At 39.8% G+C, this 19,437-nt stretch overlaps 1 protein-coding gene across 1 annotated transcript in view; it reads left to right on the top strand.

Moving 5' to 3' along the window:
• Positions 1-722: 722 nt before the first annotated feature.
• Positions 723-19,437, top strand: part of SLC17A6 (solute carrier family 17 member 6) — a gene marked incomplete at both ends in the record, with an annotated part of 38,058 nt that continues 19,343 nt past the window's right edge. Inside the window, 6 exon segments of the mRNA XM_080908764.1 lie at positions 723-808; positions 3,451-3,454; positions 3,456-3,558; positions 3,561-3,611; positions 3,614-3,702; positions 5,027-5,145. Coding sequence (XP_080764890.1) covers positions 723-808; positions 3,451-3,454; positions 3,456-3,558; positions 3,561-3,611; positions 3,614-3,702; positions 5,027-5,145 — 452 coding nt within the window.

The raw sequence follows: 19,437 nt of genomic DNA, 5'->3' as shown, positions 1-19,437 counted from the left end.
TCAGGTTTTATGAAAGGTCTCCCCTGGCGCTGCCTAAATCACAGCTGTTTGTCTATTATTCACTCACGTTCGCAAAAAAACAGCTAACATTCTCAGTCTTAATTTTACTCTGCCACTCTACCGCAGAGCACAATTACGCCGGCGCGATGGGAGGAGACCATGTTAAGGCAGGAAGCTAACAGCAGCCGCTCACCTGATGCCTGGGAAGCTCCCAAGGGTTCTGAGAGCTACGAGCTCTGATCAGCAAAGTCACCATTTTAGACAGTAAGGTTCTTTTGCTTTTTTCCCTTACACGAGAATAGGATGACGTTTCTGGTCAAACTGATTAAAAGACAGCGGATTTGGTTGCGATAAGACTTCAAAACCGGGAATTTACGTTGTTTTTCCGGTGAGGTGACTTCCAGAACAGGGACTCAGCAGCACCCGCCCAAATACCACCACGGCACTGCGCGCGCCCTCAGCCACCGGATCCTCCCCTTCCAATGAGACTTTGTGACTGTGTCTACCAATTCTCCTATTAGGAAACCCGTGGGCTGCATGCAGCTATTCTGTTGTACTCTTTCTCCCTCTCCCTCCCCTCTCCAACTCACAGCCTTGCTGGAAAGCTCATCTCTGCTGAGAAGAAAAAGCTCTACCTTAACCTATTAAGACTATGCGCAGAACTCGCCTTTCATAACCATCACTATTTAAATCTGGCAGGCTGGACACCAGTCTTTACAAGAATGGAGTCGGTAAAACAAAGGATTTTGGCCCCAGGGAAAGAGGGGATAAAGAATTTTGCTGGAAAATCCCTCGGACAGATCTACAGGTAAGAGAAAGCAACCCCATGCTTACCTGGGGCTCACCATGACAGAATCTGCAAAGCCATTTATGTAAAGCTTGATTAGTTAGAAAGATTGTAATATGGTGGAAAAGTCTTTTTGTTGCTCATTGCTGAAGCTAGGTTCCACTGGAAACCTGCTTATGAATGCAGGAATGTGGCACTAAATGAACCTGTCTGGTGCATTGTGTGTGTGTGTGTGTGTGTGTGTGTGTGTGTGTGTGTGTGTGATTTTGTTTCATTACCTGGGGATTCTCATGTGTTCCAATCCATCTCTTAATCCTCCTTTGCAATTCCAAAATGTTCGTTCAGCACCTGTTCATAAAGCCTGGTTTTGTTTTTCCTTACAAATTCTCTACATAAAATTCTTTTGATTCAAACAAGTTAATAACTAAAGCCTAAACCCTTTAAAAATAAATTCCAAAGACTAATGACAAAAAAGAAATCTAGAGCTCAGCTATAAAAACATAACGAAAAATTCTCTGATGGGAAATTCTGTATTAAATGAAATAGCATCAAAATATATCAATAGTTGATTATTAATGTTTCTCTGATGAATCTAATACATTATGTATGTACTTTTGTTTTCTATTTTTTAGGAGTCTGACTATTGTGAAGGAAATTTAAACACTGATTTAAACCAGAATAGTAAACTGTAAAATCACTTTGAAAGTAATAGAAAAAAATTAAATGCTATCCTTCTTGTAATTACTACACTAAGTATTCTGTAGTTTGCATGAATTCAGGTCCTAAAAGATGTATTATATCTTTTATTAGTACTATTTTTGTCAATGATACATGCAAAATCAATGAGACAGCAAACATAGTAGGAAAATACATTTTGAAAAAGACATCATTTTCATATTTGAGAATGTCTTGGCTATCCATGAGAGTTATAAACAAAATGGCTAATGTACATCTCTTTTTTCCAAGTTGCTTGGTTCAGGTGGGCTTCAATAGACAAATCACGCACCTCTGCGGCAAAGGACACCGCAGCAGCAAGCACCCTGCAGTCCTGCAGCTGCTTAGAGACTGCTGTGGGTGGGGGGAACTCAGGAGCACACTTTAACTTTGGCAAATTCAAGTATATAAAGCCTAGACAAAAATGATCTAATTGGTAAATTTCTTCCTTGCAAGAAAAAGAAAATCAGCTGCAGTTTTTCTAGTACTTGGGTTGTATATCTGTGATGAACACACACACAACATTGCAACTTTTAATGACCTCATCTGCAGTAGAATTTGAGAAAATTTGAAAGATAGATTCAAGTTTCTTGGCATCCATATTCTTTGCTATATACATGATTCGAACTGATGTTAAAATTCCATAGGGTTCACCTGTGTGTGTGTGTGTGGTGTGTGTGTGTGTGTGTGTGTGTGTGTAAGCAATGGTGTGCCATTTAATAGCAAGTACACGATTAATAATCACTACAAGATGCATTGAGAAAATGTTTGTCTATTGCAAGTAAAGACACTGCTTAAATATCAAAAAAATACCAGTCTTGTTGAAAGATAACAAATACCTTCTACACTGTTTTTTTTATAAAAATAGAGATTTTTATGATGTGCTAGTATGAGAACAGTACCACCGTTTTTTCAAGTCTATTCTATCATTCCAAGTCTCTTCCTTTCTACCTCCCTTAAGTATGACAGCCTAAAGGGAACTGATTGAGAAGAATCAAACTTATCATTTAAAAAAAATGAGATCTTCCTCTTAGTGGTACAGCAGCTCTGTGAGTGCCCCTTGGTACATCCGGGATCTCATTTTCTCATTGGAAATGGGCCCGTGATAGTTTTCAGTGTGCTGTAACTGAGATAGTAATGACACAAGATTGTGAATGATTAATTATTCTGTTGTAGGAAGGAAGCTGAGGTGTCAGCCATATGCCTTTGTTTCTAACTGGAGTAAAGAGAGGAGGGATGAGAAGGGAGAGGGAGGAGGGAGGAGGAAGGGGGACTGAGAGGAAAGAGAGAGAGAGAAATGGGGGAGGGAGTGTTGAAATGGCACCCAATATAGAAGATGAAGATTGGGAAGTATTTGCAGGATAAGGAAAGACATTGTTTATTGCAAACTGGGGTCAAGTGAGGAGAATCGAGATGGTGGTCTCAAGCAGCTGCAAAGAGTTGCCTCTGATCCTGTGAGGTTCCTCTCAAGCCCTTGATACACTGTGGTGTTGGAAAGGACCCTCAGTAACCTGGTGTACAGTACCTAGGAGTCAGGATGACATCCTCACAAAGAATTCCTCCCAACACTGTCCCTTGCATCCTAATGGCACTATAAGTTAGGTCCAGCGGACCTGTAGTAAATTGAGATATTCAAAAGTGACCAGAACTGGGGTTCACTGAGTAAGTCTGAGGGTAATAAGGCGAAGTCGCTGCTGCCTAGGGAGAAGAGTATAGAATTTCACACAATATAATAGCCCCTAAGTTCTTATTGCTTGCACTCTAACTCTTCTGAAAGAAAGAACTGTCAAAGCCCAGCTCCCCAGAGCCTAAGGTTGAGGAAACCAAATGCCTGGCTTAGGGCATCTTTATTGCTTACACTACGGGGGGTGGGGAGAGGGAAGAGTGTAGAGGGGATGGGGATGGGGAAGTGCTAACCATAGGCGTCCTTTCTCCTTAATCTGACACAGGGTAACTGGAGAAGAAGCAGGACAACCGAGAGACCATCGAGCTGACAGAGGACGGCAAGCCCCTGGAGGTGCCTGAGAAGAAGGCTCCGCTATGCGACTGCACATGCTTTGCCTGCCGCGCCGCTACATTATAGCCATAATGAGCGGCCTCGGCTTCTGCATCTCTTTGGTATACGCTGTAACCTGGGCGTGGCCATCGTGGACATGGTTAACAACAGCACCATCCACCGCGGAGGCAAAGTAATCAAGGAGGTGGCACTGACCTTGCTCTAAAGGGAACTCCGCCCTCTGGCTGACTTGCAGCCACTCACCTGTTTAAGCTCAAGTTCCCCACTGAAAGAGGAAGGCTTGCTTGCAGTCTAAGCCTTCCCCAATCCTGTCATTCTAGAACGGACAACCAGAATGCTATTTTCTCCCTTTCCTGCTCTGATCCAGGCCTTTCCTCCCTGGTTTGCAAGGCATAAAACAGAGTCTGCCTCCCTAGACTTGTGTAGCTAGCAAAGTCTGCTAAATTTAAAAAGAAACATTTTCCTTTTAGTGAGAAGGAGTAACATTAGACACTCTCCCTGGATTCCTCCAGATGCTCCTGCCCCAACCCACACCCCTAAAATGTGTTTAGTTATCAGAACAAGTAATCAGAAAGCCCCGAAATTAAATCAGCATGTGCATATCAGGTTTGACTAAGGTCTTTGGGAAGACTTAGGACCCAGGCTGGAGAGAAGCTGCTGGGTAGGGGCGGTCTGCTGTCACTAGAGCGCAGGGTGCTTTCCGTGGTGAAGCCTCCTGGGCAAAGGTGAGCTGAAGGGCACAAAAAATTCTTCCGGGGAAGGCAGGAGAGCTGCTGGATTTGATCGCAGAATTTGGGAACACTTTGGAGAGCCTAACTGGCGTCCCTGGGCCTTCTGGAGCACCGGATACCCAGGAAATTTTCATTGCAAGAGAGAAAAATCACATTCCCAGTTTCCTGGGTAAGGCAAAAACTTCGTATTTTACAGTAAACTTGCAGGTATTTGGCGGCTCCTGTTTCTTGAGAGGCACATCCTGTGTTGTGTCCCAGTGTGGTTGGGCAGTCAGGCCTTGACATTTATACACAACTCCGAAAAAGAACCTTAAGCTGTACACCCCGCCCCCACCATATACATTCTCCAAATTCATGGGAGACCATCCCTAAATCTTTTTGTTCTATCCATTCAGATTTAAGGAAGACACTCTTTCTAACGCCTTCAACAGTTAAAAGGACCTTAACCAATATTCTTTTTCCAAGAGCCCGAATTCTTAGACTGGGCTTCTAAAATTCCTTCACCAAGTGAGTAGGTCCCAGGTTCACTGACTGCAGTACAATTCTCAAGGAAGCCTGGGAACCCAAACTTCATTGTGAACTACAACACCTTTTTAAAGAGTCCCTCTTGTCAGAAGCAATTGTTAGGAAACGAAAATTAAGGCCCTGGCCCCAGTATTGCAGAAAGTGTTCTGCGTGTTTAAAGGTCCCTGGCACTGAAAGTGATTTGTGTACATTGACTGTCATACCCAACCCCTTGACAGGTTGTTTCTTTATGTTTTCCCTCTATTCTTATAGAAAGCCAAATTTAACTGGGACCCCGAGACTGTGGGGATGATTCACGGATCGTTCTTCTGGGGCTACATCATCACGCAGATTCCGGGCGGATATATCGCATCGCGGCTGGCAGCTAACCGGTAATCCCATGTGTGTGGTTGGGTCTCCTGGCTCTTGTTTGTGCCGGATCTAGACCGCCTTGGGGAATTTGGAAACTCCCTGAGGGCGTTTCCTTGTAGTTGGACACACCTTCTAGGTCGCAGACCTGATCGTGGTGCCTTCAGTAGCAGAAAGGGCTCAGGTGCTCTGAGATTTGCGCAAAGGAGTCAGCCACGCTAGGCCATTCTAATCAAGCTTGTTAGAGAAGCGGCCCCAGTGCCTTCGAGTAGGGCGAGGAGGGGGCAGGGAAGTGTTAGTGTGTGTGTTGGATGCTGTAAGATGCACAAATCGGAAAGAAAGGGAGTGCCTGGATAGGTGCACAGTGATACGGATCCAATAAAGAGCACATCAAAGCCTAACAGCCCAGATGGTATTGTGAGCCTGAAGGATTTGTTTCTATGGACGCAGGCGGGATCTAGGGCTCTCGGGGTACGATTCCACCTGTTAATGAGCTCTGTGCTTTGAGGGCGGGTGTGAGCTGAGAGGCTCAGCTGCGTCCCTCGGCCTCCGACCTCCAGTTCTGCAGCGGTGGCTGGAGCCGACATCCTAGTGGCAGCTTTCTGGGGATACCCCTCCCCCAAGGTTCATGTACAGAGACACCCCGAAGCATAAAAACTGTGGGTGACAATACCAAGGAGAAGGGCATGACTATCGGCGGTCAAGAGACATTTCTGTTTGCTTCATTGAGTGCGTTTTAATGAAAAATACAAACAACAAAGCTAACTCTACCTCAGTCTGAACAAAGCTGATCATTCATCCCTCCAGACCCCACGGTTTACAGATCTCAAATAAAGACTTAGGGTCTTTCTTCAGACCTTTGACGTGTAGCCACTCCCCTCTTCCGTTATGCTAGTAAACGGTTTTGAGGCTAGAGGGCAACCGGCTCCATCAGGTCAGCTCCTAGGCGGGGTTTTCAGTCATTCTTCTTAGCGCTCACCTGCATCTTCAGGTCCTGTAGGGCGAGGCTGACAGGTCCTTTAGAAGAATTCTTGGAATTTTATCTTAGGGGTTTAGATCTAAAAGAAGAGATTTCAGGGCGGCTGACCGAAATGTGAAAGGAAACACAATAGATACCTTAGGATATCTTTTGCATATAATCTACACCAAAGGGTAAGGGCAGTCAGAACTCCGACTCAGCAGGTGGCTTTCTTCCTTAAAATAAAAACCAGTTTTATGGAAGTGATAAGGTAAAATTCAATATTAGGAGTCATTTTTTAAAAAGAAAACATTAACTTCGTTGACAGTGATTAAGAACACAGCAACATTCTTGGTTTTCTAATCTCTAATAAATGGTTTCTTTCTTTACTTCCAGAAAATTATTGCTTAAAAAGGTACATTTTCCCAAAAGATACTTTAAATATAAATATATAAAGTATTTTTAAACGAGGGGAACATCAACAGAGGATTCACCAGCAAATAATTCCAAATGATATCGAAAACCACGACTCGACGTCATAATTAGGATAGTCTTGCCTTTAAGGGTTGCGATGGCTGAGCACTCACTCTGCTTGCCAAGTGTAAAACGGCAAACAGGGCTCCTGCCAGGAACGGAACTCCAAGGACTGCAGTCTTACCTCTTTGTGACAGCGGGGAGTCAGAAAAACAGGTTTTCCTGGTTCTTTTTTTTTTTTTTTAAGTTTATGTCGGATTTTTGACGTCTCATTGAACCAGGATGAGCGGCTGACAGGTAGCTGGGCTGCTTTCTTCAAAGGAAAATCTTCAAAGCTTTAGAATTCTAATTTTCACCCAATGCTTTTTACCTTTTAAACATATGTTCAAAAGTAAAAGAATCAATACCTCCAAACATGATATTTTACCTTCTGCCAGACTAAGAAAGTTGAGATATGCATTAAAGCAATGTGAAAATACAGATTTAGAGAGACACACTTCTCAGAGTTTAGATCTCTTTGCTTCAGTTTTATAACATTTAAAAAAGCTTCTAAGCATATATGAGCTTTCTGTGACAATGGGTCAAAGTATGTGGACATTTTCTTTTCTGATTATAAAAGTCTTTCTTGCTCAATAGGGAGAGAGAACTATGTTAAGAAAAGAAGACAAAAATTATAAATATTTCAGTCACCCAGATGTGTTTGTTTTTAACACGTTTTGAATATTCAGCTGGTGCTAGAAAATGTACTTAGAGCTTTGTCCCTGAAAGCTTCCTCTACACAAATACCTAAGACTCCTGTAGAATTGACTGGGGCACAATGAATATGTCCTGTTATTTTCTTTTTCCAGAAATAGTAGAACATGCAGGGCAGGTCTCTGCCCTAGAGACTTGCCAGTCTGTTCATTCACAGCTCTCCTCTTTGTATGAGATTTCCCTGGGGCAGAATCCAGGGACTTCTGGCTGTGAAGAGGCTCTTAGGAACTGGTTCTGTTTGGCTTTGCTCTTTGGGAGGAAGGAGATGTGGAGACAGTTCCTAGGGGAAGAAGGGATCCCAGCTATGCTCTCTGCTCTCAGTGGGAAACTAAAAGCATATTGGACTTTCTCCACTTTCTTGATAAGTCAAGACAGCTTCACTCTTGGTCAAGATTCAGAATCTGGGTCATTTTATTAATCAAATTGTAAGTATTTATCATTCCTGTTCCTTAAGAGGAGTTGCTGAGGAAGTGGGGGGCATCCAATTCACCAGATTGCTTCTTAAGCCCCCTTCCTTTGTTTTTCTTTAAGGAGGCATTACATATTATGGGAAGAAGACTTTAGTCACATCAGTGGGAATACTTAAGATGGAATTTCAGAGGATGATTCCTTTTCGAATCTGCAATGTTTTAAGATGAGGACATATTTAAAACAGTGATTTAAAATGTTGGAGAGAATTAACTTCTTTTCAGCAGTGTAGAATACATGAGACTCAGAAATTTAGATACTCCAGGTAGAGGGTAGCAGTGTTTGCCCTGCATTTGGGATATAGCAAAGTTTAATTGTAGGGACATAAATGGATGCTTGTTTGTTTGTTTGCTTGTTTGTTTGCAAGACAGCTTAAGAAGGCCAAGGAAATATATTAGATTTATTTTCAATGCTTAAAAATATAACAATATGTGCTAATATTATTTAAACATGTCCCAAGTTCCCCTAGCTTCTCCTATCCTCCTGGTTTTTCAAAGCACTATATAAACCAGCATGTTCACAAGAACTTTCTTAGTTTTCTCTTGGTCTAATTCTTTCCTTTACTAAGAGGTGTGAGCTGCAATAGTCTTATCTGTGCATTTTTTTTTGTGGTATGTTTGTTTGAATTTCATGCTGAAATTGCTACCATCTTGAATATTACCTGGCCATGATACATATTTGGCTAAAAAAAATAAAATAAAACAAAGTTTAGTCTTCAGAGCAAAACCTTATGGGTTCAAAATCCCCAATATGTTACTTAATAACTTAGAGACACAAAAATCTTACCTTCTTTGCCTTCTTGTTTAAAGCAAAGTGCCTACCTTATTTTACTGTCCTGATAGCTACACAGAGGCTACATATGGATATAAGGAAGTGTCTGGAACTGTGTAATTGTTGGCTTATGTCATTTGTTATAGATACAACCCTAAATTTAAAACATGAAAAAACCTTTATGATCATGATCTTACCTTAAAACTTACTTTTAGCAATGTAAATGAATTTTTTTCCAATATGATAGTAACATTCATGTGTTATGTTGTATTTCTGCTAATAAGAAAAAAAATCCAAATTGATTACTTAGAATTAAATTGCTGTTCACTAAAAATTATGCAAACCTCATTTGGAAGCTTTAAAATAGCGATTTTTAAAATGGAAGGTTTGGTTGAGCATATAGAGAGTGCTGAGGATCTGGTGTATGTTAACTTTGAGCTATAGCTTAGTAAACACACCTGGAAAAATTCAAATTCAAGGTTGGACTTCTGCTTTGAAAGCTGCAGTCATGTTTCCCTTTTCCTGTTCTCTAGTTAATAATGAGCAACCCATAGTACAAATTTTTTTTCAGGCACTTCTTGTCTTAATAACTGACTTTTTCTAGATGAAAAAATGTTTACTTTTTAAAATGTTCATTTGGCTTAGAAGAGATTATGAGCCATACTTGTTTACAGCATAGTCTTTTCCTTAGATAGGAGCTCTGTTACAGCTGAGGCCATCTGGCCCAACTCTGCCATCTCACAGACAGATATTACCTAAAATACAAAGTCAGACAGGTGGTGGCATTCTCTAGGTTGCAAAGGAACCACATCTATAGCACAGGCTCCTGTAGTAGAGGACTACAAGCTAATTTTACAGGGAGTGTAATATTCTGCATACCACTGTGTGTTCCATTGTGAAGTTCATTGACAGCAGCAGACTGAACAAACCATCTGCTCCTTGAATGAAAGACTCCAATCTGTCATACCTGAAATCCAGGGGCTAAATCCATGAATTAAGCATCACAAACTCCAAGGGACCAATAGATTTATCTTTTTTCTTTTTGAGAAGAAACACAGTGTGTGTGTGTGTGTGTGTGTGTGTGTGTGTGCGTGTTTCTGTTTTTGTGTCTCTATGTGTATATGTTTATATGTGTCTGTCTGTGTCTCTCTATGGGTCTCTAGTATCTGACTCTCTGACTCTCTCAGTCTCTATGTCTTTCTGTCTCTCTGTGTGTTTGTATATCTTGGATTCTAAACTCATTCACAGCAATGTGATTCTGTTATTTTCTTTGGAGATATGGACTTCATGTTTGACAATGACTCAGAGGAATGGTTGAAGTTCTCCAGGAGAAAGGAGGCATTTAGTTTTTTTCCTCCCTACTCATGCCTTTGTCTGTCTGGGCTCCTGCAAGACTGCAGAATGACTACAAGAAATTTAGACATTCTGTATGCAAAAACAGAAAGAATCATTCCTTGGGATTCTGACTAATATAACTCAATTCATTTTTCCTAGTGTAATATATACAGTAACATGTACCTAAAATGGGAACACCCAAATCCATTCTTTAAAACTCTTTGCTAATGTGCATTTTTCTTTATAAAAGTAAAATATTTTAGGTAAATTTTTGGTTTCTTTGATCATGAAAAAAAAATCTTTGGTTAGTTTGATTTTTAGAAAAAGAAGAATGACATTTTTGCATTAACAGCTTCATATTGTCCCAGAACTAGATCTGAGCAATTTGTTCATTTTTTCTCCTTCTAAGAAATCAGTCACAACGCTGTGTTAATATATTCAATTAATGTATCAGAATGAGCTCTGGAAATGAGTTCCAAGGTTCTGACACCAAACGTACAGACTCCTGTGACCTATTTCTCTATCTACTTATACATCTACTGCTGTCTATCTTTGTTCTTTTCCACTAGCCTTTTCTGTCTTTCATTCATCTATTACCTACAATCAATCTATCAGTATCAATGTACCATATGTCTATCTGTCTCTCTCTTTCTCCATGCTTACTTACCTTTTCATGCCAATGTCCACCTCCAGATGCAGTTTCTTAGCCCTCAGTGAGAAATATGTTCAATTTCTTCTGCATGAAAAAAATCTCTCATATTCTAAGCATAAAGCTTGCTGCAGGGGAGGGACCACCATCCTGGGTGGTGGAAGTGGTTTCTAGATATCCAGTTTTTAGAAGCCAGAGGTTACCTTTTCTATCCCATTCACCTAGTAGCCTATCAAACATCTAGCTGCTTTGCCATTGTGGGCCTGATAGGTTAGGTATCTGGGGTAATGGAACCTTTTATTATTTTTTCTAACAAAAGAAAATACCCTTTACCGCAGCATGAATGATGAAAAGATAGGCTGGAGGGGGAGGAGTCTCCAAGGACCTGCTTGAGCTTTGCTGACAGAGGCTATTTTTTTCTCCTCTTGATTCTACAAACCCCTCACCCCCTCCCAGCTCTGGTTTCTACATTGCTTTCTGCCAGTGTTCTGCAGTTCTGGGTGGGGGTAGCAGGAAGGGTTTTGCAAAAATGTCAGGTAGGCAGCTGGTAGGATAATTTTCCTGCTGCCTTATGCCACCATTGGGGCAGTCTAATTTCTCTGTGTGAGTGATGAAGTCATTTTTACAACTTAATGATGTACCAAGGGACCCAGAGGACTGCCTCCAGCCTGTGCAATTCCCCCCTCCCTTTAAATATGGGAATGGGCATCAGATGTGACAAAGGGAGGTGCCTGAGCCTTGATTTGATTAGATTAAATAGATTAAACTTGCCCGAATTTGTCTATTCTTGCAAACTCTGCAGGAGGGAATTAATCCCACACCTACAGAGAGAACAAGAGTCTCCTCTAAATGGCGAGCCTTGCCCAACTGGCAGCAAGTTGATTGACTTAGAGAAGATGTATATCTTCTGCATGGGTGACAGGCCACCAGCTTCTGTCTGCAGGGCAAATATTTCTGGGGTGCAGGCAATTCTCCAGGGTGTTGGGGGCAGGAGATCACAGAAATATGCATAACTGAAAATTTTACATCTCCCTGCTGGCAACCACAGTGCATGTTAATCACATAAGGGTCCTTTATGGTGTAGGTATTGTCTGTGTATCCCAATGTTGCCACCCTCTTTAGAAGCACATTATTCAGAAGCCAGTCCTGCACCTGACTGTAGAATGTGTGATCCTTTCATGAATAAGAGGAAGTGGAACATGGGGGAGGGGCTTGAAGGAGTTGGGGGATGGGGACAAATATGATCAGAATGCTTGGTATGAAACTCTCAAAAATTAATAAATTTTTTTAAGAAAGAGAAAGAACATCAGTGTGTGTGTGTGTATTTGTGTTTGTGTGCCTCTGTGTGTGTGCATGTATGCATGCGTGCATTTGTGTTCACATGCATATTTGAAACTGAGAAACAATAAAAATTACTTTCATTTTTAAAAAAATCCAAAGGATTAATTTCTTTGTTATTTGACTTAAGGAAACAATGAGGAAACAACATTTAAGTCATTTTCATATCATTCATTGATTTAAAAATCATCTTCAATAAGCAAATGTCTGTCATTTTATGCCATAGTTTCTCATATTGGTTTTTGAAAAATTAAGAGCACCTATATGTTTCTAATGCTTTTGTAGAACAAAGAAAACAATAGATTACACATTAGTTGAAACATTTAAATTTATTTTGTCCCCACTCTGATTTTTGTTTTATCTGATCCACAGTCACACAAGTGTGGGTTCCTGTGTTAGTAGCTAGCTATCTGCTATCAAAAAAGAAATTTAAAAAACATTAAATGCCTGTCTAGTTTAGCTTTATCTCACTATTTCTTATTATTAGGCAAAATAAGTTCTTTAGTTCATTGTTGAAAGTGTATTTTATTGGAAGCTTTTGTTTATACCTTAGACAATCCAGCATACACACACACACACACACACACACACATATACATTTATGATAGTAACATAAATATATTTTTACAATGCTATGAAGAATGAGTTTTACAATTCAAAAAATTGACTAAATTTACAAACATTTACTTTGGATAAATTTTCTCACTTAGAGAATACATTTAATATGAAGTTGAATATTTCTTTTCCTGATTATTCTTCACCCTTACAGAAAAGAAAAACTGACCTTAAATTAATTTTTTTATTAAAAAGGGGGCTGCCTAGGAAAACAAAAAGTGGAATTAAGGTATTTTATACAAATCTAAATCCAAATTAATTTTGAAAATATGTAATTGGTTAGTCAAATTATCTTAGAACTCTTTCGTATCAAACATTCATTAAAATGTTCTCAGTTAAACGACCTTATTTTCATGTTATTATATACATGGATGTATGGGAAAACATTGAAAGTACACCTTAGAGAAATTTTAAAACACCAGGATTGTGAAAGTCAATATATAAGCACCACAAATCCTTACCTAAGCCTAAGCATGCTCAGCAGTTATACCACCTAGTGTAAACAATGAAGAAGGGAAGAGACTTCTCAGTCTTCACAGCATATCACAAAATGTAAGAAAGAACCTAGATTTTAAGAACCTGGAGGGGAGTGGGCAGGGAGGCTTTGGGGAGGGAAGCCTCAGAAGTTTGAAGCACTTACTGTGCCTGCAGAGTGCCTGGGTTTTGTTCCCAGCTTTCACTCTGAGCACATCAAGGTGGCCTGTAATTCCAACTTCAGAAGATCTGACAAGCTTTTCCTGCCTCTAAGGGCTCCTGCACTCCTGTGGGCACATACACTTGAAAATAATGCATAAGTTTATTTTTAAAAACAATCTAGCTTTTAGCCAAAAGCAAGCTAAGGGAGGGAAGGTCAGCCCCTCTGAGTAGAAACACAGTAGTTCTGCAAAAGGAAGTGTGCTTGTCCAAGTAACTTTCCAGACATATGACAGGGTACTTATCAGTGGGGTTTACATCCTTCTACATAGGAAGGTTGTAGAAGGATAAGAAGGGAAAAGGTGGCTTACAAAATACCTTTCTAATTGTTATGCTTCCTGCCCCCCAGAGGAGCAGGTAAGATTAGAGGCAAACACCTGTACATATCACCACCTCACTACCGCACGTGTACTATCTGTGTTCTTGCCTTCCTTCTTCACATGACCCTTTATGCTAAACATCTTCACACGTCCCTTGCTCATGAAAGAAAGGAGCATAGCTGGCAGTGGCTTATGCCTTTAATCTCAGCACTCAGGAGGCAGAGGCAGGAAGATCTCTGATTTGGAGGACAGTCTGAACTAAGGAGAGAGTTCCAGGAAACCCTGTCTCAAAAAACAAACAAACAAACAAAAACTATTCTTAAACACTTTAGAGATATCTGTCAAAATAAACCAAAACCAATTGGGAATCAATAGAGTGTGTGTGTGTGTGTGTGTGTGTGTGTGTGTGTGTGTGTGTGAAAGAGAGAGGGAAAGAGAGAGAAAGAGAGAGAGAGAGAGAGACAGAGAGAGAGAGAGAGAGAGAGAGAGAGAGAGAGAGAGAGAGAGAGAGAGAGAGAGAGAGAGAAAGAGAGAGAATTAAAGAATAAAAGGAGTAAGATAAGTGAGGGCTAGAGAGGTCTCTATTTTTTTAATATTATTACTTATTTCCCATCCTGTATCTTTGAGGGACACCATGAGCCACAGATTGAGACTAATGGATCTCAATCAATCCAGCGTTACTTAATGGGAGATAGTATTCCCACCACATTTGTTTTATGTACTTTAAGCTTCTAGAACCTCAGTATGACATGAAACCACTGTGCATTTGCAGTCATAAAAATAACATTATCTAATGGGGCAACGCTGTTACAGAAAGGACAGGTGGAAGAATGATACTACTCTGAACACTCTATCTGAGGTTAAGTCCCTCCTGTGTTAATGACGGTATTCAGAACTGTTCACTGTGATGCAAGCACTGCCCATAACCTGTTCCTTTCATCTTCAGGGCACTCACAGTTTTAACATTTACAGATGGAAAAGGTGAGACCTAGGATAGAAGTGATGACCACTCATCCAAGAGCATCCTCTGGAGGAAAGAAGTTTGTATTTGAATTATCTCACAATCACTATCAAATTTATGTTCTTTTTTTTTAAGTTGTGCACTTTTGTTAAAATGGTCTCAAATCAGTATACAGGCCAGCCCTGGCTGCCTCAACACCTCAACCTACTTCCAGAGATACCAAAGCCTTCATACATCAAGTTAAAGGGACAAAAAAAGGGGGCCCATGATGGCTGACCATTCAGAAATTAAAAACAAAATTTAAGTATTAAGGTGGAAATTTTTTAAAAAAATCCTTGGAGTACATAAATAACACAGAAGCAATGCTGTCACCTTCACTGGTATGGACCCAAAGTTTTACAATGTGGCTAAAGACTTTGATTGTACATTGCTTTTTATTTTTGTTTTTATTTTTAATAGTCATTCCAAGTATACATGAAATACATGGTTACAGGAAGTTCTTCAATCTCCCCAAAGCCACCCCCACTTCTAATTTATGTTCTTTTAAAAATAATATGTTTTTTATTTGTGTGTGTGTGGTTGTGTGCCTACATAGGTTAGAAATGCTATCAGATCACCCAGAAACTGGAGTTACAGTGCTTGTGAGCACCAAGATAGATGCTAGGTACTGAACTCATGTCCTCTGGAAAAATAGCAAGTGCTCTTTACCACTGAGTTGTGTCTCCAGCTCTGTTCTTAAATTGGCACAATGTCAGGTATAAATGTCTTGAGCAAAACAGGCTTGCAGTTTAGTCATTCTAACTACCAACATCAACAAAATCAGGCTCAAAAAAATGGCTCCTTATTGTCTTTTACTTCATGTTAATTCTGCATCTGGAAGACAGTCAGTCTTTAAAATGCTTGCAGCATATACCTGGAAAGACCTGTGTTTGATTCTCAGAGCCCATTTGATTTTCTACACCGTGTTAGGTGTAGCCTATTCTACATGGTGAGTTCTGGGCTGTTTCTGACTCATGAAACATGATGACTCCTGCATCAAGGACATCTAAATATGTTCTGTAGCCTCCATAACAACACACTGCACGCGCAGGGACTCACAGGCACACAAACACACACAAACATGGCATCTTTTATTGTAGCATGTGCTTCTGTATTCCCTTGCTTTTACCCTCTGAGAAGAAAACAAACAAACAAACAAAAAAACCCAAGAAACAAATAAACATGTATTGTAGATCTTTTACTATATGACTTACTTTATGTGATGACTTGGGTAATCCCCAATATTGCTAAACAAGTCCATCTCAGGACAGACCAAGCAGGATCACTGGGGTTGTGAGAAATACAGTTCTCAGGTTCACTCATCATTATGCTTGGTGTAGTGTAGACTCCACAGTGCTAACCTGTTCTGTAGTTTGGAACTTCCTTTCCCACTTAGCTCTACAGCTGCCATTTCTTTATTGACATCTAGACCTACTCAACAAAATTCTCTGCTCCCCCTGACACTCTTAGAACTGTTGCAAGGACAGGTACTCCTTGTGTCTATGATGAGTGTCCGGGGCAGGGGAGGGGTTAAGCTACTCTCTCAATCTCACTCCCCACTACCCACTACCATATCTTTCAATATGGCTGCTGTTTTCCAAAGGAAGGTCTTGCTAATTTCTCTTTTGCTTCTGGCATTTTTTGTATTAGTACATTGTTGCTGCTCTTATGATACAATCGAGTTTAGTTTTAGGCTATCTGAATTGTACAGCCAGACCCAGTGAGTATAAGTCATTATTCTCAGTTTTCTGTCTTTATTAGCTCAGATCTGTAGAGGCTTCCTGTGTACTGGCTACACCATTTGTGCAGGAGGGATAGCAGTAGCAGCTTTCTTAAAACCAGACCAAACCAAATGAAACAAAACAAAAAGCCTGATTGTTTATTTGAGGAGGAGTGTACCATGGTGCATACATAAAAAATCAGAGTGCAACTTATGAAATTCAGTTCTCTCTTTCCACCATAGGCACCTCAGGAGTTAAAAGAAGGTTCTCATGCTTACAGCAAGTGACTTTACCCTCTGAACTATCTCTATAGCCCTAGTAGCAGCTTTTTAATGCCATTGAAATGGTTCTGTGACAATCTAGAGCTGATTCACACATGCTCTTCGGTGACTGGCTCATATTGGTGATGGATACATTTTTGTATAGCAGACACCTGACTTTTATTCTAAGCAACCCTAGAAGCTACATCACCAAGCTGATTCCATGCTTGCTTTGCACAAGCTAACAGCCCTTACATGCTTAGGATGTACTCAGCCCCCTTCTATTCTGTGTGCTTTGTGTATAATGACCCACAGATCCATACCAATGAGCCCATTAACATTCCTGTTTTGAAGGCAGTGAATGAGGCACAGGAATTTGCAAAAGCTAGTTTATATCTCTTATTAACTGGTAAAGGAGACTTTAGAACACAGGTCATGTAGGTTTGGGTTGAAGCCATTGTTCTTACCATGGCCCAGTGCTGTTCTTTTTATTTTAGTCACTGTATATTTTCTTTATAATTTATTAAGTAGAGGTTATTGAATATATGTTAATTTCACAAGCACATGGCCATTGGTATGACTCTTCATACAAGTATCTAATGTGCTTTGATGCTGTTCACCATTTCTTCTACCTTCTGCCTGCTGTTGTCTGTGGCTCCTTCTCATAATTTCTTTTCATATGCTATCAACTCTTCTGTACATTTATTTTTATTTCTTCACAGTTTTGGGGGGATTTTGTACAGTGTACTTTGATCACATTTATCACATTGTCCTTGCCCTCCAACTCCTTTCCAGATCCATCATGGCCAACCCATCCCTATGATGGAATTTTGTCTGTCTTAAGTTTGCACAGATCTTGTCATACTTGCTATTGGCTCATATGTGTAATTGCTCTGTTATGTTTGGAAAACATAGTTTCCTTGTGGTTATTCATGACAGCATACCTTTAAAATTTTGTTTTCACATAGTTGAATACCTGGAGTGGTTGCTTGCTTCTCCATGTCTGCCACTTCTTTCTCTTAATGTCTTACATTTTTATCTATTTCCCTACAAGTGAAATGATTGTGATTTCTTTATGGCTGAGTAATTCTCCACTGTGAAAACCATATTTTTTAATGTTGCTTTTGTTGATGAGCAGGTGGACTAATTCTGAATCTTGGCTATCTTGAATAGTTATAATAAATACGTGTTTTCAGGTGTCACTTTTGTATGGTATAAGATTCAATTCTTGTGATAGGCAAGGGCTCAGAAGCAAGGAGGTTTGCAGCTTGCCTCTCATAGAGTTATTAAGTGACAAAGACAGAACATTTTAAGCATTTGTGAGCCATATATATGTCAGCCTTAATTCCTTTCCCTATTGTCACTGGGTTGGGTTATTTCTTTCTGTGAAATGTAAATCTTATCATTTTTGACCTCCTGGGCTATAGATCTCCTGCCCTTCAATTTTATTGAATTGTATATTCATTTCACCTTAGTCATCACAAGATGATTAAGCCTCTATATGATCATCCTGAAATATATCATTTTGTAATGATAAATATATTTATCATTACAAAATGATATATTTCAGCCTTGACCACGTTGCAAGCCTCTGCTTTATCCACGTTCTTTCAGTCTCTTCATTCATCAACTGTTCTGTTTTTTTTTTTTTTTTTTTTTTTTTGATTCCTTAATACCCTGCATTACATGGTCAGTCATCTTCAACAATGCTCTGTTTTTTGGTACAACCATGTATCCAACAGTGACATTTCAGTTAAAGATGGACTACCTACTGTTAGATTATTTTAAGTAGATATTTAGTCATTCTTCATCTGTGCAGACATGCTCTTTTTTTGTAGAATGATATTGCCAAATCGTGCAGTTCCAAGATGGTATCTGCTAAACCAGGGACCACATATTGCATACATCATTTATCAGGTATAATCGTCCATATTGCAACCACTTCCAGTTTTGGACCCTTGCGATTGATTCCTTCCTTTTAGAATTTCTTTTATGTTTGATGCATTCACTTCCAAGACCTGACTCAAAGGCTACTCTGTGAAAGTTTGGCTTCCTGACAACCTCAGTAGACTGTACTTTCTGTTTGTATTTCTGTTAGGCTTTGGAAAATTGTTGTTTCTGGACATCTTGGTGTTTTTTTTTTGTTTGTTTGTTTTGTTTTTGTTTTGTTTTTTATCTTTCCCTTTTCTGGTCTACTATGGGCCCTTCTAATGCTTTTTCAATACTGGTTATATCCTAACAACAGAAGAGCAAGGGTCTAGGTTTAAATCTCAGCTCTGTTGCTTGCTGTTTTCTTGACCAGTCTCTCTGAGGCAGTTTCCTTATGTGTAAAACCAGAAGATGAAAAAAATGTCTAATTCAGGCAGATAGTTTCTTAGAAGATTAGCTGAGTTCATGTGGTTGGAGGTAGTACGGTTAATCCTCTGAATATCTTCCTTCCCTATCTGAGCACAGAATTCCAGCCTCACAAAGGTTTGAAATCAGTATTCACAAATGAACAGTGAACAAGCTTATCAGCCCTGGTGGTAAAGCAAGTAAGAGCATAAAGGTTTTAATCACAAGTACCCTGCTGCTTCGAAATTTAACTTCTCTGATACTCATTTGCATGTCAATTGTAAAAAAATATGATCTTTATCTTATTTAACTTCAAACTTTATGCAATGTTTGATAGGCTTCATTCCTAATCAGTTAAAATAAAGTCAATGTACTTTCAGAATTAATGGTAATGCTTAGAATGCCATTTTGGATAATTAATAACTTAGAAGCATTCCAAAATTGTTATAAGGTGGACTCTGAAGTGAAGAGCATGGGCAAGAGTCTTGTTTTTATGTGGAGTATGGGTCAATTAATACCTGTGCTGATGGGTCCTTTTGTGGTTGTGAAGTCGCAGCCTATGAGATCTGAGCATAGTTTGACTCAAAGGAACCTTCTTTATATTTAGTTATGATTGTGGTCATAGT

The sequence above is a fragment of the Micromys minutus genome (assembly GCF_963924665.1).
Source record: "Micromys minutus genome assembly, chromosome: 32".
NCBI classification, from domain to species: Eukaryota; Metazoa; Chordata; class Mammalia; order Rodentia; family Muridae; genus Micromys; species Micromys minutus.
The sequence above is the reverse complement of the archived record's forward strand: the minus strand, read 5'-3'. Positions and strand labels throughout refer to the sequence as shown.